The 24502-nt window shown below is 31.3% G+C and overlaps 1 protein-coding gene across 1 annotated transcript in view; it reads left to right on the top strand.

The window, feature by feature from the left end:
* LOC105367694 (fibrillin-1) overlaps window positions 1–24502 on the top strand; it is a 197184-nt gene that overhangs the window by 165357 nt on the left and 7325 nt on the right. Inside the window, exons 10-20 of the mRNA XM_011506463.1 lie at window positions 100–213; window positions 295–400; window positions 555–744; window positions 1355–1544; window positions 3599–3728; window positions 6622–6758; window positions 9772–9911; window positions 13221–13323; window positions 14847–14875; window positions 16309–16386; window positions 17717–17948. Coding sequence (XP_011504765.1) covers window positions 100–213; window positions 295–400; window positions 555–744; window positions 1355–1544; window positions 3599–3728; window positions 6622–6758; window positions 9772–9911; window positions 13221–13323; window positions 14847–14875; window positions 16309–16386; window positions 17717–17948 — 1449 coding nt within the window. The remainder of the gene's footprint in view (window positions 1–99; window positions 214–294; window positions 401–554; window positions 745–1354; window positions 1545–3598; window positions 3729–6621; window positions 6759–9771; window positions 9912–13220; window positions 13324–14846; window positions 14876–16308; window positions 16387–17716; window positions 17949–24502) is intronic.

Here is a 24502-nt window from a genome sequence, read left to right as displayed (position 1 = left end):
TTTGTGCAATTGTCCCCGGTAAGTGGCAACGAAGCTTTTATCGATCGATATAATGCTGGCAATTTTTGCCATAACGATCATTTACATTCAATTTTTCAGACATTGACGAATGCAGTCGCAACATTTATTGCGGAGGGGGATGTGTAAATACGCCTGGCTCCTATCGCTGCGAGTGCAATATTGGCTTTAAGAAAGAAGCTAACGGATGCGCGGGTTTGCAAAATTCGAGCCTATATGTGTAGATATTAATGTTGAAATATGCGTCAATAATTTGTAAATTAATTGTTTTCCTAGATATGGATGAGTGCCTAAACAACAACGGCGACTGCGAGCAAATATGCATTAACGGCTTGGGATCTTATGCCTGCTCCTGTTATTCTGGATTTTACGTTAATCGAAGGTAATAATTCTCTTAACGAACAATCATCGTTATCACAATACCCATGCAATTTATTTACACATAAATAAATAAATAAATAAATAAATAAATAAATAAATAAATAAATAAATAAATATAAATATATATATATATATATATATAAATAATTCTTTAGAAATACGAGCCAATGCTTGGACATTAACGAATGTCTCTACCGTAACGGGGGCTGCAACGGTGACTGCATTAACACACCAGGAAGTTACTATTGTGTCTGCGCCGACGATTTAGTACTCGCTGACGACGAGAGAACTTGCATCTCAAGAACACCCAGGTGTCCGACCATGGAGCCGCCACCATACGGCGAGGTACGGACATTCGTATATATTCAAGGCCGCGATACTCGACATTTTATGCTCTAATACGCTCCTTTGATCCATTCCCCGGAATTTATGAGGAATTTAAAAATACTGTCAACCAAAATTTTAATTGGCTCGATACTAAATCAATCACATGCATTTCTATAATAAACGTCTTTATAATTCGATTTAAACGCGTTTTATAGTATCCATTGCGTTATGATGGATATAAAGATGGAAAACGCTGCTCGTATGAGCCATCGATAATGCTTATTTGCAGTAGCGAGCATTTTATAAACTTATAATTTTGAAAGAAAAGAAAGAAAGTAAAATCTAAAAGAACCAATATAACAAAAAAAAAAAAAAAAAAAAGAAAAAAAAAGTAACAGCAACGTCCAATAAATCACGAGACATAAAACGATAGTATTTTAATAAAAAGAAAATACATTTGAATTGGCAATTATATTAACAGCGTTAAATTAATAATTTTTAATAAAAAAAATATCCTTTGTATACTCTGTATGCTACTGCATATAGGATATATTGGCTGTAAAGGAAAACAGGAAGTCTACGATTTATTCTTTTAGTTCTAAAACTTATTTACAATTTTTGCACATAGATGAGATGTCCAGGTCATCCGTCGGGTGCCTTGGATTATCCACTAGGAGCAAAGTGCCACATTAGGTGCAGAAGGAGTTTCAGACTCGAAGGTTCTTATCTCAGGACATGCGAGGCAGGAGGCCATTGGGATGGTACAGAGCCGATCTGCGTTCGAGATTATTCATCAGAGGCACGTCCTTATTATGCGGGTAAGGACATTAAGGAGTGGCACAAATTAATACCACAGCCGAGTCGGTTGGATTTGTTGTGCTTAATAGGAAAATTAGAAAAAACATCAAGATCAACATTCAAGATCCTTATATCGAAAAGGAATTTTTTAATCAATTCGTTACAACGTTTTGTAGTTTGTATCACCAGTTAATTTGCTTAACTAATGAATTTTCATTTTCTTCCGTTGTTGAATTAGAAATATTCCAAGTCAATCGAGCGTACGAGTTTCGAGGGTAACTATTGCTTCTAAAAGTTGTGTTGCTATAAGTTTACTTTTTTTGCTTTTTTTGCTTTTTTTCTTTCATTTTGTTTTTACTAGCTTTTAAATCAGAAATGATTTCGGTTTTATAGTATAATAAACTTTTGCTGCGAATCAGTATATGGCATTATGAAATAATTTCCACTACATCTATACCCAGCAGCACCCTTTCACGCTAACCAACAATAATTTTTAATTTCTTATATATATATATATATATAGATAGATAAATGCGATTGTTATAAAATTCACGTCTGCTGAACTAATTTTAATGTGGGCTAAAATAAAACGTGCGATCGTTAAAAAGAGCTCTACAGAGAGGTATTATTTTAACATGGTAACTTTGAATACAATAAGGAAAATAAACAGGAAATTTTGCAGCGCAATACCCTTCAACGTTGATTTAAATGCCCTTTAAGATCCTAATTGCACGACAATATTTCTCGAAGTAAGAGACGGGAGAGGAGGCGAGAGGACAGGCGTCTGAAGTAATAATCAATTGGCAAGAGTTAATTGTCCGGTACTTTAAAGACAGAGAACAATTCATTACTTCCGACGCACGCTGTAAACGCCCCGAAATAATGGAAAGTTCCGGCTTGGGGTACAAAAGTCCGAATTGGGCGCACGCGCAAACCACTAACGACTCCATACGTTAACGCCACGCCTTAATGAGCTTTACTGGGCGCCGTGTATTTATTTTATTTATATATTTTATTTTCATACAGAGCACCGCTAAGCCACATTCTTCGAAAAACTTCTCACGCTTCGTTTGCCCTTTTTTTATTTGGTGCCCCGCTCGCGCTTCCCTTGGCAGTTTTTTTCTCCCTCGAGGAAGGAAATTCTTTTGCGAAATGCGCCCTCTCATTGTTGCGGATAATGAGCACGAAGGGTTTTGCTAGCTGTAACAATGACGATAGTCGGCACTCGTCTTGGCCCATTCCTAGCACAGTGTCTCCCTCGGCCTGTCCTCCTTTTTCATCCGCACACTCTTGCCTTTCCTCGTGCTTGCGGGACGATCGATGCTTTTAATGAACCGAATTTCCTGCCTCCCCACTGTTCTCCAATCGATCTTCATGTTCTGCGTTTGAAATGAGCGTCGGTCTCTATGACCTATCGACGATGTAGCTATTTACGCATTTTTCTCTCTCGCATTTTAAAGCCAACGACCTGGAATTACACGATTTTGGCATTTTATTTATTTCATTGTAACCACGTTCGATCGCAAGTACAATTGAGCTTTGAAACCAACGACTAGTATTCTTATCTGATGATCCCATTCCGATTCTCCCGTTAGCAAACGCACTTATTGTTGTATTTTTTTATCGTTTGAAAATTCAACAAAAATAATTAGATACTTCATTCGGTGATTGAATCGGAGGAGAAAGTTGTTGTTGAAAGAACATTGCAGTGCAATTTATTTGAAAATCGGCTTGGTCTATTAGCTTTTTTTTATGCCTTTAACTCGATATAACCGTCGGCCAATTCGGCCGATACCGTAGCTCACGGAAATTTCAAATATTTTAATCTCCGAACCATTGAGTCGTCAAGATACTGTCCACACAAAATACATGCGGTATCTCTTTTGTCCGGTCTACCCTCTTTTTAGTACGCGAACTTGAGGTGGCGTGCTTTGACAGATGAATTTACTCGTGTGCGGACTGCGGTAACGAACATCGAGAGACTCATTTTCTTTTTCTATGCAGTTACTCAAGCGACCCAGATGCGCTCGCATGATTAATCAATGGAACATACTCGATTCGTTGATTTTTTTAGCTCCTACGACGACTCCTGCGTCCAGACCCTACATCAGATGCCCAAGTGACCTGGACGTTGAACTACCACCGAGACGCGGGACCGCGCGTATCTCCTTTCCCCAGCCGAAAACGAACGTCGATTGGTACAGGTAATGCTGTAATAGTTTATTGTACTTGTTATTTTAAGTCGCTGCATTCGACATCAAAATTAGCATTTCAATGAGCGAAATTTCAAAATCTATTTTGTGAGAGAGTAATGGTCATCTAATTATATACATTATAACAGCCATTTATTTCGTATGAAATAATAAAAAGGCAGATGATAATATAAATTTGACTAATCGTCTATAATATTAATAAGGTTAGATAAATTTATGGATTCACAGATATATTACGATAACAATACGTGTAATTCTCAACTCATCAATGTATTGTTCAAGTTTAATAAAAATTAGTAGCTAATTGCACATTTTGTGAAAATATACGCATTTAATTCCCTTGCAATGAATTTTTGCAATGTCAACCGCATGGCTCTGAAATTATAAAATTTACGTATTTTTAACGATAAGCAAGTTGAAATAAAAGATAATAGTATTTGAAAATATTTTTCAACATTAAGTAGAATCTCTGAATATAAATTTAAACATAAATTATAACTACACGCCTAGAGTAAAATATAAAACTATTGTTTTTAAATATTATTTTCAATTTATGATGATCGCTACAAAAAGCAAAATTATTTTTTTTTTATATTTTTATATATAATATATCTACTACAATCTGAATGGCATTTCTTTTATTTTATTTTACATCGTTACTTATTTATGTACTGCAACCTTTACTACTTTTCCTATTCTGATATAGCAGGATTTTCCTACGACTTGATTTTTATTTGCAATCCTCGCGATTGTCTCGAAGTATCTTATTGCTTTAGAAGTCGATAAATATATATATAGTTTCAAATGAAGTCTGCCAGCTGAACTTCTTTATAATATATATTATATGTTTGATATTTTATTATCTTTTCATTGTTAAAAAAGTTAATTTCATAGTTTTATGATTGATATTTTTATTTAAATGAGTAGCATAATATTCAATTATAAGTTTTCATCTTTCTCTATGCTTACGTCTATGTATATTCACATTATTATTACTTTATTAGTTGAATATTACTATTTCATTACTGTAGTTGAATAATTATATTATTTATTTTTGAATTTTCTACAATTTTCAATACATTTTTGTTTTATTAGTGATGATTATTATTTTTTTTTTTTTTCATTCAAACAATGTTGTATTTGATTGAATATCGTATAATTTCTTATTGTATCTTTTTTTCTAATCTTCCAAATGATCGATTAATAATGAATATTTAGTGAATTATTTTTTCCAATTTCCAGTTATTTTAACATCTGTAAATTTACTTTTTCAACAATATCATTATTACTCAAAAATGCGATTATATTTTGCATCATTGAAATTCATACAATTTATTAATATCTCACAACAATTATATATAATTTATTATACATTATAATTATAATACAATAATAACAATTTCATATTTTTGCATTAATGGAAATATGTAGATGAATAGTAGTAGGAGTAGATTTAGAATTCTATTCATTCCCTTGACAGCAGGTCAGGTCCTGTGAAATCCATTCGAACCAAAGCATATCTAAAATAAATAAGACTTGAAGCATTTTATATTCACAGACAGCAACCAACTTGCGAAACGATATATCTCGAGATATTTATAACATTGCATACGTCATACATTTTTTTTTATCGGCGTACCTCTTTGTTCTTCATAAGATCCGCCATTTATTTTTCTTTGTCATCTCGCAGTGGAAAAGGACGGTGGCTCTCATCCGTCCAAGAGGATCGACACCTAACCTCTACTTTTGTCTCGAGAGTCTTGATCGGTCACCGGACTCGCCTTCCGACATTTCTCCCTCCTCACTCGCTATCTCTCTTCTCTCTATCTATCTATCTATCTATCTATCTATCTATCTATCTATCTATCTATCTATATATATTCGTCTGCGTATACTTACAAGTGTATCGATCCTGTAACTTCACAATGGTCCTTGAGATATCATGTGTATAGGCGATGCGACAATGTATCTCGGACAAGTGCCCCGTCGATCATTCGCCTCCACATGCCTTAGCAAACAATTTCGACGTCTTATGTTTTGTACATGTTCATATTCTTGTGGTGAACATTGGATGGAATCTAAGAATCGAATGAAGGGTCACATCGAAGGTGACAGGGTCGCGCCCAAACTTCTCATCTACTTCTGCACTCGATGACCGGAGGATTTATTCAAAATTTCTACAGTCCCTCTCCGAATAATGATTATTGCTCTTTTCATCCGTTATCTTTTCCTACTTTTCTTTCGACAGATATATTTAAAATTTCTCATGATTTGATAAAGTTTATTGAAATTAAAGTTTCATTATGATCTTTCATATTAAAATCTTAAAAAACAATAATATTGCTTTATTGGAAGGTAAGGTATTTGAACATTAAGTTATCGATTATAACGGGACCTTATAGTTTTCTTTTAAACAAAAAGAACTAAATGAAAAGGTTAAAATTGATTTTTTTTTAATATAGATGGGGTTTAAGATATTTATGTGTTCACACATGAAATATCTGGAAGATAAAATTTATTAAAGTTATTTTTCTTATTTATGTCATTAAAGTTTTTAGAATAATCAAATAGAATTTATTATAAATAATAATTTCATTGGGATTTATATTTGCCATCATTTAATTTATATTTATGGTATATTTTACGGTATATTTAATGCATTCGACACAAATTTCTTTCACGTTTAATATTACTTTTTTTTTCAATTTTTATTTCACCATTTACGAATGTATTATCACTGTTTTATATTTATTATAAAATCATTAATTTTTAATTATTGGGCATTCTTAACTGTAAATACAATTAAATATATTAAATTCATTCGTTCTTCATTTAATAGACATAGTTATATATATATATATATAATGTGAATTTGGATTTATAGAAATGTGGAATCCAATCCGGCGTGGGGAAAACAATTACAAGCAGATTTACCCCCAGGAACTACAGTACTAACATTCACCGCCTTTTCCTCTACAACAAATTATACAAACATCTGCCGAATGATGATTCGTGTCCGTGGTGAGTTTATTAATACATTTTTCTAAATAATTTTATTTACATTATTGCCTCTTGTATAAAGCAATTGACTCATATATTTCGACTATTTAAAATTATTATAAAACCGTATGAATATTGTAACGTGTCACATGCATTTATGTACATATACAATTTTAAATATACTTATTCCTAGTGCTTCTGTGCTTTTTTTCAGAAGATATTGTATATGACTGAAAATTGTAATACATTTGGTTGTGTAAGTACAGGTGTAATGCTTTTCAACCAAAAAAAAAAAAAAAAAAAAAAAAAAAAAAAAAAAAAAACAAAAGAACAAAAAAAAAAAAAACTTAACTCCTCGAGTCGAGTATTAGAGAGGTAATATTGCGTAAATGAGTATCTTTTCTTAAAACAGTCACGATAAAAGTAAAAAAAATGACATTCAAACTCTGTGATTTTCCTCGACAATTTTCCTCTCCGTATTTGACAATGGTACACTGTCTAGCGCGGACACATTGCTCCTTGAATACGAGAGATATAGATAAAAATTCCTTGTTTAGCGGCACTCGCAGCGCGTCTCGGCAATTCCCCGCCTCCCTCCTTTCTCGCCCTTCACCCACGCACAAAAAATTTATCACATGTCCCGGGAAAATGTATCTGTCCTGCAAGCCGGCATAAAATTTCACATCACGCCCGGCGCGCTGCTTATTTCGGGTCGTCATTTTCGCGGCGCCTGCGACGTACTTCGGAAATCACGGCGATCGATTTATCACGCCGGCGGCAGACTCGATTAATCAATCGTATTTCTGCGCAAGCCATTGAATTATGGTGTCATTGTTGGGGCGTAGGACGATGCGAGCGTCCGCTCCTTTCTTCGAGCTTTGAATTATCTGCGCGTTGACAGGTGGCACGAGCTAAGCTATGTACAACCGCAAGCAGGGAATCCAATTACTCGCTTTACCATGAAGTCGTAAAATTCATTACACGCCCCGTTCGATTCATGATTGAGCTAATGAGGTTTCCATGAGTGAAGGCTCCAGGCTCTCGAATGAAGATGCCCAATCTCGTTGGAGATTTGTGGAGAGATGTGTTAGTTCGTATATTTTCCTCCTGCAATCAATCGTTTTGCTCGGTTGCCCATTTCTATCTCGCAAGCGAGTCGAGTTTTCTCATAATTATGCATTTAGTTATTTTTGCAATTTATCATTATTATACTTTTCGCTAATATGCCATATGAGGTTATTGTGCGCAACAGTATTTATCACTACTATTAATGCATTATTAAGTTAATGATGGTAGTAGGAAAGAAAAGCTTTCTTCTCAATATTTTGTGTATGAAAATATATGGTATTCTTCATTGAGAATTATGATAAATAATAGAATAATAAGCTTTAACTCCAACAACCAAGACAAAAATTTTTAATTCAATTAAGAATTCGTTAATTTGTTCAAGCTTATATTATTGTCGAGATGAGCTTGATTTACAAGGGGATAATTTTTCTTTACTCCGTGGCATTTCTATCGAATTTTTTTCTTCTTCAAAATGTTCATTGATTAGTCTTTAGTTTAATACAGTTTCTTAATAATTTGAAAAAGTTTTGTTCTCATCAAAGGCATTGTTCACAGATAAACAATATCACAGATATTGTTATATAGTTAAAAGTTTTTATCAGAGAAGCATATTCTCATCCTGTTAGAATTGGAATTATTGAATTTCGAAGAGTACATTTTTCACATTTATTGATTGAAAATAAAAACGAATAAAATCATTATGAAATATTAATTATTAGTCGACACGTAATTGCAATGATTATATGAAAAGCCAGCAATTATGTGCAATTTATAATAAACTGCACAATCCGTATATTTTAATAGTGACAATTTCACCAGCTGGTATAATTACTTTACATTGAGATTAAAAATCAATCGAGTGACAGTTCTAAAATAGAAAGAAAAAATTCATAAAATTCTGCGATGGTATTCCAGGCTTGACTGTTTTAATCGACTACTTCAATGAATGTAAAGTTAATGCAATTAATCAAAGCAAACCAATTGGCAGAATTACCTTGATGAGCTAAATAAAAGCAGCACACAGTTAGCTATGGTAGTTTCCCGTTTTCACCCATAGCATCTGGGTAGTAGGTAAAACCTCCACGTAGCAGGTAAAACCTCCAAGATTTAAACCACTGAATCTACAATGTATTTCTTTTATTTTATTTTTTATTTTTCGTCATCATTCATTACTTAATTACCTAATCGCTTAATAAATAATCAAGCTTCCCTCGAAAAACTTTATTCACTTGGATATTTAACAAAAATAAACTTTTATCAAGTACACACTTGGCCTTTCCATCGCAAATGACTTTGGGAAAGTCAAAACGAACGGAACTTTCCGAAAGTTGATGCATAAGTTTCGAGCATTCCAGTCAATTGTTGCACTGTAATTGTTAAAATATACTAACTCGATGATAAGTGGATGCATTGAAAAATTTCATCAATATTGGATTTAGATTAAAAAAATTAAAAAAAAAGAAATAAAAAAATAAATAAATAAAAAAAAAAATGGTAAAAAAAGCGTTTGTATGAAGCAACGATGTTAAAAATAAGGCGAGAAACGATGAAATTCTTAAAATTAAAAAAGATCCCATCTTAACGAGTTTATGCGATTACGATACTTTCATCATATCGTGATTCTAACTTGACAACTAAAAATCACAAAATTATTATAAACTGTGTGCCTTTTAACTTCATATATATCAGAGCATTGAGGCACTATTTGCGTTGAATAATATATGTATTGTAGGGGCCTTTACGATCTCGTTCTTCCTGTACAAGATTAAACAATTAAAACATATTTGCCAAAACTCGCCAATGAATTTAAGAGTTAATCGATTATCAAAATAATTAAAATACAGCACATCAATAATGAAAGGCCTTACATTATGAAAGAGATATTCTAAAGGCAAATAAAGACACTAGAGTTAAATCTTAAGTTTCCGCGATCGAACTAATATCGGCATTACGACCTTTTTTTCAGACACGGAGAGTCCAAAAGTCCAGAGCTGTCCGACGTCGTTCGAGGTGCGCCTGAATCCCGGCGAACGCGAGCGGATGATTTTCTGGCAGGAACCGACGTTCAGCGATAACGCGAATGTCGAGCGCACGTACAAGTCACGGGTGAGCATCATCTTCGAGGCTCTTTTTAACCACAGTCCCTTGCACACCCAACGAAGATGATCTTTGATAAGTTAAGTCGCGAGCTCCTTTGCTCGGCAGCCGTCGCCTCATCCGGGCACATAACTCGGCACTCGACTCTCCCTGACAACGGCAGCAACCCCTCGCACTTTGAAACCTTTACCCTCGTCCTTCACATTATTAAGAGCCGCCCTCGAATTTACCATAAGCTCGTGATAATTAATATGCGGATGAATAATTTTACAATTTTATTTTATCATTTCACCATTCCTTATTTGCTTATTCCCTTATGCTTTATATGTGATCAAGTCGCTGTCTCCCGTTCTCCTCGTTCTCTACCTTTTGTCTCAAAACGACAGGTCAAAACTATCGCAATGAATAAATGTTGGAGTTCAAATGAGCCATAAGCGTTCACATTATATACTTGCTTATGATGTTCGTAAGAGGCTAGGAGGTTATGCATTATTTTTCAAAATTTCGCAAGACAAGTGAGTAAGCTACAAAGCTTTGATCGCAAACTTAAATTTACGATAGTTGATAATGAAAATTTTTTTTAATTTTCGAGTACTTATTTACTTATTTACTTATTTGAAGCTTTTATCGTAGCTATCGTAGGTATTTATGTAATGAAGCCGTTTTAGATATTTCAGTGAATATGTTTAGGGGAAATATAGTGAAAAATATGAACATATAGTTATGTAGCTCAGTGTAAATGATTTAATATTACTTTATATTGCATAAATGAACTGAACAAATCAATAAAATCTGAATTATTGCTTAAGATTAATTAGCTGGACATAGATGGTTCTAATAATTTACGTTATCAAAGTATAATAGACTTTGAAGATAATGAGAATTCTAGCAAACTCATTTAAAAGTATAATGATTATGCATAACAATAACATTACTTATAATTTGAATTGGATGCAATCAAACTGTAATTTGTTACCGTTTATTAGTTTATTCTTTTTGTTATTTGTTCTTTGTGTGAAAGATCTTAAAAATGTTTATTTTTCGTGTTTATTAAAAATTGTAGATCAATTTTATGTGCGATTTATTAAAAGATATTAAATTACTATTAATAAAGTTTTTATTAGAAATATAATTATTATTATTGTTCAATTATTTTTCAATAAAAATATGTATATCCATATATATATATATATATATAAGGATTAAAAAAAAATTTTTTTATAGCTATTTATTGCTATATCTTTACCTCTCTCTCTCTCTCTCTCTCTCTCTCTCTCTCTCTCTCTCTCTTTACACATGTCTAATAATTTATTAGCATTGGTATATCACTAAATAAAGTCAATTATTCAATTTTTAAAATAGTTGGACTACAGAGTTAACAGAAATCCATCACTTTTACATTGGTTGAAAACTGACAATCAGAAACCTATACAATAATCCGTAATTCTTTCATTTTTTCATTTTTTCTTTTTTTTGTTTGTTTTTGTTGTTATATAGACACCTTTCAATCTCGTTTCCATTTCGCAAGTTTCAGCCCGTTCATGCAGCTATCTTCATCATCGAGGGCTCACCTTTTAAACAAAACTCGATTTGTAAAACCATACACCTCAACTCTTTATTTTTTTCCATTTTCTGTCCCGTTTCCCTTTGTACGTATACATGTATCCAGGATTCAATTTTTGTCCGATAGCCGCGCGTCGAGCAATTCCTAAACAACCCAGCTTGGCTAATAACGATTTCGATGCGTCTCTGTCTTTCTTACCACAAGCGTCTAGCACATTAGTTTGCATAGTGACTATCTTAGCAAAAAGGTGGCACCAATTAGCTTCATAAATTTATTAATACGAAAGTTTCATTAATATCATAATTGATATCTATGTAATCCTAACCGCAAATGAAATATATTCATAATCTATAATTTATTAAGTATACATTTATTAACTATCTCGTAACAATATTAATAAAAATAATTTATTTCTCATTCATCGTTTTATTAATTAACTATATTATTTTACTTATTCATATATTTTATTACTTTAAATATTATTTTTTGCTTATTTCTTGTTAAGAACAAAAAACAATGACTATACGAAAATAAACTATTTATGGCAGTTAAATTGATAATCTATTTAATCTATTTATTCTATCTATTTAACCGATCGACAGTCTCCGAGGATATAAAATTATTGCAAAATTTATTCTTGGTTTTATTTTTTACAATATTGGTTAGAAAAAAAAGTGAGAGAACTGTATGCTTAAAAGGATCGGGATAGAGTGAATGAGAAAAAGTGCAGTCAGCGAAAGATAAAAGAAGATGAAAGTTATAAATAAAAAAATAAAAAAAAAAAAGATTAATTTAAACATTAGAATTTGAAAGTATTTTAACTACCATAAGAAAATGAAATTTAAATTTACTATTTTCTTTTATTAACAATAAAGTATCTTATAGATAACAAATTGCCTGTCAATTCATCATATTCTATTTTCATTTTATCATCGAAATTAAAACACATTCCAATTTAATAAAAATCAGTGAATATATATATATATATATATATATATATATATATATATATATGAAATAATTTAATTAAAGAATTTTGTGATTGAAATGAAACATAAAGCAGAGATTTTAATCGTTTTTGCGATCGATACACATGTAAAATATTAAATTTCATATCAAAACTTACTTAAAAATACAGAATTTAAATTTGAAATAGTGTTAACAATTGATAGTATTGATAATATAATCTGAACAAAAGAATATCTTATTAGTAGATAAATTTTAATTTCATCTTTAGATAACAGTAGAGTAACAAAGACATTAGCATTCAACGTTGCAACAATTAAAGTATTTAGATTTACAAAACCGTCTATCGTGTCGACACAGCTTAGAGAAATAGTTTTCCCTAATTTTGGTTTCAACTCTAGAATGAAAAACTTTCCGAATATGTATGAGGATAATTTTCCCCTTCGTCTGTTGTTTCCCTCGAAATACACGAGCTTAAGAGACCCCTTTCAAATACAACCAAATACCTTTCCTAAAGTTTAAAGACAAAAGTCAAATTACCAAAATCTTGGACTATTCCTTCATGCATAGCAATCGAATTATTTTCGCAACTCCCCCCCCCCCACACACACACACAAACACAACGGTTTACTCGCACAACTTTTACCCCTATTACTCTATTCACGGATTTGAATTCAAATGACGGTCTGTCAATTATCCATCACAGAGAGTTCACTCAAGTGAGTGACGACTGTACTTGAACTTTGCATCTTTTTCATCCGTTTATCACGCCTTGACGAATTTTCTAGGAACCTGGCCAGATGCTATACCCGGGTGTTCACAACGTGCGTTACATTGCCTCGGATGCTGCCGGAAACCGAGCCGAATGCCATTTCAACATTCATGTACGAGGTGCGTATAATTTTCCTCCTGAGCCACCTACCATTTACTTTACCCCGATTTATCGAGATTAAGGGCATTTTTATGCTATGACAATTTTAGCAATAATTAAGGAATCGATTACTTATAACTGTTTTATTTATTAGAGTTTCTTTAATAATTTATTCGATTTTTCATAATGCCTTTGAAATATTAAGAAAAATGTATCTATGTACAAATTTTATTTATAAAACCAGAAATTGATTATGGTCTAGTATGCATAAGTATGTATAAATATATATTTCCTGTTTGTTATTTCATAATCGTAACTATAAAATATAAATTTTATTTGGATCATGTATCAAAAAACAATTTGTATATCAAGTGTTATCTAATGAATATTACAGTTCAAGCGTTTTTAATTAAAATTCTTGGTAAAATAGTAATTTATTGAAATACAAACAAATATCTTATACGATTGATTTAATTTTCCTACGTTTGATCTTCATGAAGAATTTCATTCGTATATTTACATTGAACAGTAAAGGCTCATTCTTTTAATATCCGTAGAATGGAAGATTATTTTGTCTAACAGATCTTGCTTTGAAAAAATCATTTTGACATTATTGCCATGAAAACATCTTAATATTTCTATTAATTGTATAAATATAATTTTTATCAATATATTTTTTTATTTTTATGTAGTTTTATGCAGAGATAAATATCAATATATTAAATGAGTTTTACGATCTCATAGTGCGAATGATTTTCAACAAAATATACATAGTAATTGAAAGTATTGAAGTTCTCGTCACTTATTATGTATATACATATACCTATTATACATTAGTTATTTTAACTTCCATCCGTTTCATTTCACAATTAGAGTTTACATATTTTATTTTAGAAATCTTATAAGTATTATAACACCGTTGATTCAAAATTATACATTAATAAGGTTCTAATAGCGCAGATAAATGAATTTGTCATTAAATTTTGTTTTTTTTTTGTTTTTTTTTTTCTTTTTACGCTGTACATAACGAATATCGAATAATTTAATTACACGGAAGGCAGCAATTACTCATATTTATATAAATTTATAATACGTGCATTCATTTATGGCCAAGAAGTTGAATTAGAAACTTTTCAGGAATGAATTAATTTTTTTTGCGATAATATAAAATGTGTAAAATAAACTCGTTAAAATCTAGTAATATAATATTGTATTAATTTACGTAATAAATGCGAATAAAACGAGATAGTATAAATATTCAAGTTAAAGAACAAGAAAAAGTATGTCATATTAATTTGTAGTAAACAAGCTGCTCGAGTACAATAAAATAACCTTAAAAATAAACAAAAGAAAAGCGAATAAAGGCGTGTCCCCCGTGTTTGCAGAATAACAATGATTGAAAAAACGAGCGTGAGAGATTCGCTCATCTCTGAGATATATTCTATCTTTTTCGCGCTCTCTTTTTCTCTCTTTCTCACTTTCTTTTAACAGTTTTTTCTTTTTTACGATTTTTAAAAGTAATGTAATCTCCCGTCTTTTACAGAAGCTGAACGACGAGATGTGGAAGCCGAGGTAAGTCAAAGGAAGTTGTTACTCAACAGTTTTTTATGACCTCCAGAAGAGAAAAGATGCGAAAGATCTAGATGAAATACCTTAGTAGTATTTTATCTTTTAGTATAAAGCTCTGCATTGCTGTACTTTTCTATTAATGCTATATTCCGTTATTTTTTCTTTTGCGAATGTGTGTACAGTGATACTTTGTAAAGCTAAAAACCCTTCGTGTGGTAGCTATTATAAGAGTGAAATTGACGTCACGTACAAACACCAACGCACAAAGCTTATAAAACATACGATATTGATATTATGAGATAATTTTTTGTTATAAATCCTAACGTATTAATTTAAGTATTGTAAGCTCACTGTAGAATAATTTTTCAGTTCTAATATTACATCTATCGAGAAGTAGATTAATATTTTTTATTTAATATTTTCTCTTTTAGCGTATATAATGATCAAAGTTATAAAATAAGGATGTCTTTTACAAGATTTTTAATAGCAATTATTTTTCATCGTACTTTATGAATAGGGAAATAAGTCGATGTAAGTGAATGACAAATTAGTAGTTCAAATTAAATTATTCATGAAATGAATAAGATATTTTTTTTTATTGTAATGATGTTGCAACCAACTATTGATAATATTTTTTTTTATAAGACCGTCACATACGCTACTCTTAATGATCTGTTAAAAAGCGAATTTTTAAATTAATCACTTAAATAATTGATGTGATAAATTTCAATTTTTCTTTTTATGAATAGAGAACAAATAGAGAAAACGATCGTGTATTAAATCACTGCTAGTCATGAAATTCGATATTACCATTATAATAGAAAAATATTACTTATTGCGCGTCATGCTGACTATTCGTAAATTATATATTATCATCTATTTTTATTTGTCTTTTATTTTACCTTCTAGTTACGTACTTAATACTAGTTAACTCATTTCGACTCCAAAAATGATAATGTCTCGGTTGGACATTATAATCTCGCATTAGATAATTTATGGAAAGTTTTTTAGCACATGAGCTCGGTTGCTGTACTTTAATAGTGTGCAAATGTATTTTATATACTATTTCAGAACTTTATTTTAATGTGAATAGAATTGAGGTTTGCCATAATTAAATTGTTTTGATAATACATTAAGAATATCTTTGAGCTCCATTTCGCAGATCACTCTTGACGTAAGCAAAATTTGTAATTTATTTTTAATTGACTCTTTATAACGGATTTCACTTTTATTTGTATTATACTTCGGGATACAAAGATAAATTAAATTGTTTTATTAAACAATTTATTCTAGCTTACATAAGATTAAGCTTTTAAATAGCCAAAGAATATTTTATATACGATACGAATTATATCATTTTCTATTAAATAAAATTCAACATATTTTCTCATTCTTTATCTTGTTTTTTTTTTTTTTTTTTTTTTATTTTTTTTTAGCCACAACAACAACAAACCTATCAAAGAATGTTAATTTGTCCGAATAGACCACCACAAGAAATTCCTCTATCACACAGGGTAAGAAACAAAACGTGCTTTATCTTTCAATGTTCAGTTAAATTAAAAATTTTAATTATATTAAATATATATATATATATATATAAATGTATAAAGATTCAAAAATATGATTTTTCAATGTACGTTTATTCTTTGAACATATCATTACATATAATAATGTAATTTTATATAAATTATATAAAAAGTTTAATTAAAGTTATATTCAAGAAATTCAGAGTGTGTTAGGTATTTTGAGCTAATTATTTCCAAGTAAATAATAATATTAACGTAATATATAATTTAAATAAGTTTATTATTTCATACAGTAAATATATTATATTATAAGTATCTAACATTTCCCATTATAAATGGCATAATACATAGAGAAAAATTGAAGAGAGATTTAAGAAATTAAAAATGTTCAAGTTCGGTTGATTTTATTTAAATATACAAAAATTCTAATATCAAAAGCATTTCGTTTCATATTCATGTATTGAATGTTAATTTTAACGGTTGTATTCATTGAAATATCAATTCTTCTAAAAAATTTGGATTATTTAAATATATTAAACATTTTTTTCTCTCTCTCTCTCTCTCTCTCTCCCTCTCTCATTTTTTTAGTAATTTGCCACGAAATTCCTGGGATACATACTACTTCATAAAGCTATAATACTTTGCGTACAATTAAGTCTCTCCGTCCATTAAGGAAATACGGTGTTGAGCTTTTAGTAAAACACAGTATTATGAGTGAAATATATTTAATTAAAACGAAATAATGAATTTTACTCTTTTTTAGTAAATGAATTCTCGCAATGAACATTTTGCTTACTAATAGTGATAATATTTTTCAATTGTGGCCGGTTAATTAATAAAATATCCAAAGCTATTTTCGTTTTAATTGATAATTTTAATTTGCTAATACGTGTTTGACAAGGAGTTTGAAAATGGTGTTTTCCACTTTAACAACACCCGAGTAAGATAGCTGTATAAATGACTATTTAAGAGTTATTCGTAAAATAATTATTTTCTACGCTCGTATTGATAAAACCATCAATTCCCAAAATAACACGTAATCTTGCTTTAAATAATAATAAACAAGTCTGTTACGTGCTTTAAAATTTTGCCATCTAATATCACTCTCGATTTCTTTGGTTTCTTACTCCACTACACTTATATACCCTTTTGAGTGGAGCTGTTGATAAGGAGAAAAGGGAAGTAAGCGCGAGCTAGATACACATAATAAAATGTCAGAAACTCGTAGAAACAGACACAATGATAACATTCTCATGTAATCCGTATGTTGAATCTTTGAGAATTCGTTTAAAATATTTCTCTTCCATTCGCTTTCAAGTGGCAGATACCCAGTGGATGCTACATGAGATACACGCGGATCTTTTCCGGAGCTTACACATTGCAGCACTACGGGAACGATGGGGGCAGCAACGTCGGGGGCGGCAATCATTATCAGCGTCGCAGTGAGTATCAAAATTCAGCCGCTGCTTATCACGAAGTCCATCCGATGCGTCGAGCACCAACTTCCAGTCATCCTCAGACACGAGCATATCCGCTCGTCAACTGTAAGTGTATGTGTTGCTTTTTTCGTCTTGTTTTGTCAAGCTTCTATATGTATAAGTGATTGTAGGAAAATTACAGTGTGGGTGAAAATATGTTACTAGAAAATTATTTATTATGTTCATTGTGTTGTCAAATCTTACTTATTTTATGAAAAAAAAAAAAAAAAAAAAAAAAAAAACAGTTCGTTGTTAATTCGAAAAAGTTAACGCACTCGGGATGTGTAAAATCGAATATAGAATTATTCGTTTCCAAAATTAAAATCGAAAATATAATATGCACAAACTACTTAAATATACAACAGATCCAATGCGAATAATTCTTTCTCTCTTTCATTTATAATGGAATATGTTTATTTTTAACATATTTTCTCCCACATTATTGTACATTAATAGTTTACAGTTATTATGTTTTGGGAAATATCTACTTTTTCAGGTTTATCTCCTACAATTTGTTTTTACTGATTTTGCACAGTTGTGAATTAAATTTAAATTGAATAAATTAAATCGAATAAATACGAATAAATTTATTTGTAAAGTCAACATTTTTCATATCGAATGTAAAAAGTTTGTGTATATTTGTACATATAAGAACATTATATTATTATATTTGAGAAGCAGCTGTTCAATTGCCTTTAATAAATAATTAGCAATTATTTATTTATTGTTTAATTTTATCCATGGTGCAGAATAGAAAATTTTAAAAGAATTCCTAAAAGATAATAAAATTGTGTTAAACATTCATTAGGAATAGAGATCTTTACGATATTTTTCTATCTAAATGGGAAAAATTAATTATTTATTGAATAATGCCATGTAACTTTTACGAAGCAAATTCATTTTAACGAAAAAATTGCAATTTCAAGCAATTATTAAGGAAACTTAAGGACCATTATTAAGGAAACTGCAAATAAATATAAATATAAATTTTATCTCAACAGTTATTAAAAAGAAACTGATCAATAAGAATTATTTGATAGTTTGTAAAAAAAATATGTTTGGATGATATGTTGGTAAGTATTTTATTAATTTAAAGATAATGAAAGTTTTTATTATTAATGTAGGTATTTAAAATGTTATTAAGTTATGCGCAAATTCTCGAGTCTATTGATATCTGAAATATTTATCGACGTAATATTTTACGGGGCTATTTGAAAGAACAAGAAATGTATTTATAAAATGGGATTATTATATTTAATGAGTATCTAATAAATGTCGAGTGCATGTTAATCAACGGTTTCAGTGAAATAAAACTGATTCTTTACTTTACATTTAATGAATTTTTATACAATACATTATCTTCTAATAATGTATCTATTATGATATATTAATCAATATAGCTGGAACTGGAACTGATAAATGATTATCAAGAAGAGTTAAAGCAGCGTTATATAAACATTGAATTTAGCAGAAATTATAGACAACAATTATCTTAAACTTTTTATTTGAGCATAAAGTGAAGTGAAATAAATCTGATGAGTTGATAAATTTGAATATGTCAGTTAAGCTTAAAAGCTACAGATAATTGTTATAGCATGAAATTTCGTAGTTTACCATCATATACTGATTCACATAGAATATTAATTTATTGAGAAAGATGTTACAGTGACATTAATAGTAAGGAGAATTGATTTATGGTGTCATTCGGTAGCATTCTACCGATTGATTATCCCATTATGATTAAGTAAACATGTATATTATTTTGTAAAATTTCTTAGGATTTAATATCGATTTGATACAATAGAGGAGTACGAATGTCGATTACAAATATTCTTATGGTAAATTAATAATAACTTAAAAATGAATTAATAAACGTAAAAATCATTTATATTCTAAAATTTAGAAAGAATTTTGATAAAGCTCTTAAATTTATATCGCTCGTAATAATTTTTTCTCGAGCTTTAAATGCACCTTGATAATTTAAATATGATACAGAATTTCTTATAAACGGTAAGTAAGAGTGACAAAAGACTTTAATAATTAATATAAACATATATGTTCTAAATTTTACAAAATTGTAAGGCATTAAAATTTTCCTGATTTTTTTAGCACATCCTTATTACTTAATTTTTATTGACATTGAAAATACGATTTTTCTCTTATATATCGATTATGATACGAAAATTTGCAACTAGAATAAGCAAAACAATAATAATTCATCAGTCAAGCAAGAATCACAGCTACATCTGTTTGATAAATGCCACGTAAAAGGGCAAATAAGCACAAATATAATAACAACATCTGAAATTCAGCGTGCAATTCAATAGATTTCAGTCTTAATGTCAAGCGAGGATTGCATTATTCAGAGCTGGTGAATGTGAGATTAAAATGCTCGAACCCAAAATCTCGGGAGTGAAAGAGGTTTTCGCCACAATGCGGGAAGCTAAATCGCTCACTCTTCACGACTAACGGCACCCTACTGTTCACTGGAATGGGGCAAACATAGAAAATACACACACTCGCGAAGTATAAAAGAAAGTACCGGGCGCATAGTCATGAAACTCCAGTCGTCTAAAAGGCCCTCGAAAAGTGGACCGAGAATGTGCCAACTTTCCGTTGCGAATTCACATCCAAAGCTAAAGAGATGAACGGACGTGTGGCTCCTTATAATATGCATCCTACGTGCATTCTGTACTTTAGCTGGTATCTCGTCTTCCATCCTTTTCCTGGAAATTGTGGAAAGGGGGTTTTTTTTTTTTTTTTTTTTTTTTTTTTTTATAGAACTTGAGAATCTTCCAAAGTTTTAAGAACTCGAGCGACAATACCGACGTGGCGAGAATTGTCACGAAGTGTAAGGCGAACGCTCGGAGGGAGTAATTTCGTCATAATAATCGCGTATGCGGGATTTGCTTGTTGTTGATTTGATTTGTAGGCTTTGGAAAAAGACATAAAGGAATAGGGGGAGCAATTTGCTTAAGCCAGTTTATATTTAAGCGATATCGATTGTATACTTAATATGGGATTTGCTTTACGAACTTTGATTAAAATTCTCAGCCGAGCATTGTAATGATGAAACTTTCAATGAAACTGCGATTATACCGATTATAACCAACTTATTAACATTTATTTACTTTCGTATTATTTAATATCGCCTGGCATTGACAACAATCGATAATCTTCTTTTTATCCTTAATCAACAACGACGATTACATATTATAAACTAAATTAATTAAAAATGTGACTTTACCAATGTATTAGTGAATTCGCTTAGAATTCTTGATTAAAATTGATGCAATGAATAGCGTATTCAGAAAGTTTGATAATATAATCCTCATAGTTTATCTGCTTGGAACGATAAAGCAACGTATTCAAGAAAACTGGAATTTACAGAATGCGGGCAAAGAAGATGTGAGATTTTTTTGTTAGTATTCAGAGATGGGAATTACGAAGAAATCAGTCTTTTTATCTTCCTCGAGTAAGCTCGTGCCACCTGAATAACGTAACGAGTGAATTGTTGTACGTAGCCAATGACTGGGAGTAAAAAAGAAAGGGAGAGTTGCTTTCACAAGCAAAAGCTGAACTAGAGAGTTAGGAAAGGAAACAATTGTTCACCTAGGAGAAGCAAAGAAACGGAGAAACGGAGAAACGGAGAAACGTAAATTTAATTCAATTTTTTTTTCTCGCGCGGTGTTTGTTCTGCGAACCCGTGTTGATACAAGAGTGACAAAGACAATTTTCAATTTGTAATCTTCACCTACTTCATTCTACTGTTTCAACACTTTTTTTCATCTTTTCGTACGATAGCGAGCACTTTAAATATCATGTAACAACTCTTTGCGTTCATGATTACTACAATCATGCAATTATAATTTATCAAACGAGCTCCCGTAAATATGGGCGCATATATACAATGCAAACGCTTAAATAAAATTTATAAAATTCTCTTATAAATTGAGCACGTTTATATTATTGCCATTGTAATATAAAAAAAAAAAAAAAAAAAAAAATCTTCATTAGTCAGCAATGAATGACGAAAGTAATGAATTTTACAATATCCCGACTAACAGCGAAAGGGAATTTATAAATCAGCGGGTAAGTTCATAAATTCATTTGAGCGACAAAATTATTGACAAATACTTAACCCGAAGCTCAAGAATTATGAGAAAATAAATAAGAGATAGCAAAGTTGAATGAGCCGACTGAGGCGAATAAACCAGGGAGTGACCAACACATCGATTAGTTGCCTAGTAGAAATGGTCAGCAATAGTCGGCAACGGCAAGCGCTCCCGAGTCGCTCGTTTTCACGATCTGATATTAGTCGCGGATCGCGCCTGCGCTTTGAATTAGTCGATGAAAAAAGGTGAAGAACGGCGAAAAGATTGGTGGATTAATAGTCGGTCGACCTCTTTCTCACCCGAGTCGGTTTTTACGTGCAAGGAAGGACTTGACCATTGGCTGGACATGCAAGCTCGACTGGATATCGAGCAGAACCGATGAGGAGGAGGTGAACGGAATGCTTCGTGCGATCGGTCCGGGTGCTGGCCCATTCTTTCCTTCAACACGATGCAACAAAATATTCTGGAAGGCATTCTCGCCATCCTAATTATCGCTTTGATCGCTCTGCCCTTCGTCGTACAAATTCATCGGTTCCGGGTACGCCACTGCATAATTTCGATCTATTTGCGTTGCCGTTGACAAACTTGCGTTTCGTCGCGGCGATGTCGTTACCTCGGGCCCTCGTGCCAAGGGACTTGTATAGTTACTTTTCACTACGCCCTTTTCACGAGCCTAATCTAATAAGTATAATGTTGCGTAGAGGTAACGGTAAGCAAAAGTAATAATAAAATTACTTTTAATCGCAAATAATCAGGTAATCGTGCCTTATTTCATTTCTCCTTTGTCATTCTCGGATTTCTTTCCATTTTACACATTCATCGTCAAATCAATTATTATTCTTATTACTTCGATTTTACGCTCTACCATTCATTTCTACGTCTTATCCAATTTACGTATAAATACTTGTAACATTCTTAACCTATTCTCTGAGAAATATTATAGAGCTTAGATTAATTTAAAGATAGCGAGTTATTTATGTTAGAAATTATAATAGATTTTACGAAAAAGAAATTTTAAGCTCAAACTGCGTTCGGCACGGATACATTAATATTATTAATATCTTTAATACATTGATATGTTTAAGTAGAAACATTTTTTCTCGTGCTATACAAGCACATTAGATAATACTAAAAATAAAATAACAAATTCATTATATATTCATATATATTCATGATATAATTCAATGATTAATAATATTATAATGTAACGGAATATAATTACCTTAATTATATCTATAAACTAAATGTTAAAGCTAAGACTTGAAACTGCAACCTGTAAAATAAAAAAATTAAATTTAAATAAACGCATCAGAAAATCTTTTTCCTAATCGACAAATATAGTCACTACTCTTATTTTCTTCTTTTCTTCTTTTTCTTTTCTTCTTCTTCTTCTTCTTCTTCTTCTTCTTCTTCTTGCCGCCCTTCTCCATACATTACCGAGTCCTTAATACTAAGCCATTGTAAACTTTTACCCAAATACAAATATTATTCTTACAACATATTATTTAAAAACTTTTGTCTAGGATACCGCGAGTAAAGGAGTTTTCAATTTTTATAAGACGGTTTCAAAATTTGACTCGGGCCATGGTACCTTCCCACTACTAGTACACTATCCACATATTGGTTCCCACGACTCGTCCAATTCAAGTATTCCACCGTTCGACTTTACGCACACTCAAGATGTGAAGCCGCTGATAACGAATGACCACATGATGCACCCCATCAAGGTAATGAAGTCATTGCAACGGCCGGAGCTCACGTGGTCATTCATCATTGGGAGTACCGAAGCTCCGTTTGCCGACTCTGTCAATTATGATTATCGAGCCTATAGACATAAGTTGATGGAAGGTGTATTGAAGAAGTATTACTCGGAGCAACAGCCGCCTGGTCGAGTCGTTATGAATTCGTTACATCTCAACGCGATCGACTCCGAAATAAACGTACGAGCAATTTATGTTTAACAAGAGATTTCTTATAAAACATAGTCGCCTGAGAGTTGATGTACATTCGAGGTCGAGACATTCGCTGGTCTCGAATTTGAAATTATTGGTTAAAGTTGTACTTTAAGGGCTTGGACTATGCGATCTTTCGACAATAAGATCGCAAATGTTTATTAATCGCGTCAGTCGTTAAATTCCAATGCTAATTCTAGCTTCAATTCGTTTCAACATTAAATTTACAATCGCCATTTAATATAAATTAAAATTCAAATACTCCTAATTTTTTCTCCATCGAATTGACAAATTGAGGGATAAGGATATAATTTAAAGGTTAAAAATTCTTTCTGTCATCGCAGGGAGATTAGTGAGTACAGTTTTGGCAGAAGAGAGTTTAACAACATTTCGATCATTCACAGTTTTCTCTTATTGCTCTCGGTCGGGGAAATGTGTGTGTGTTCACAGTTTTCTCTTATTGCTCTCGGTCGGGGAAATGTGTGTGTATGTGTGTGTGTGTGTTTGTTTTTTTGTTTTTTTTTTGTTTTTTTTTTTTTCTTTCTTAAAAAGTTAAATA

Source organism: Ceratosolen solmsi, unplaced genomic scaffold (genome assembly GCF_000503995.2).
Source record: "Ceratosolen solmsi marchali unplaced genomic scaffold, CerSol_1.0 scaffold7, whole genome shotgun sequence".
Taxonomy (NCBI): Eukaryota; Metazoa; Arthropoda; class Insecta; order Hymenoptera; family Agaonidae; genus Ceratosolen; species Ceratosolen solmsi.
Note: the sequence above shows the minus strand (reverse complement) of the source record. Positions and strands in the feature narration are given on the sequence as shown.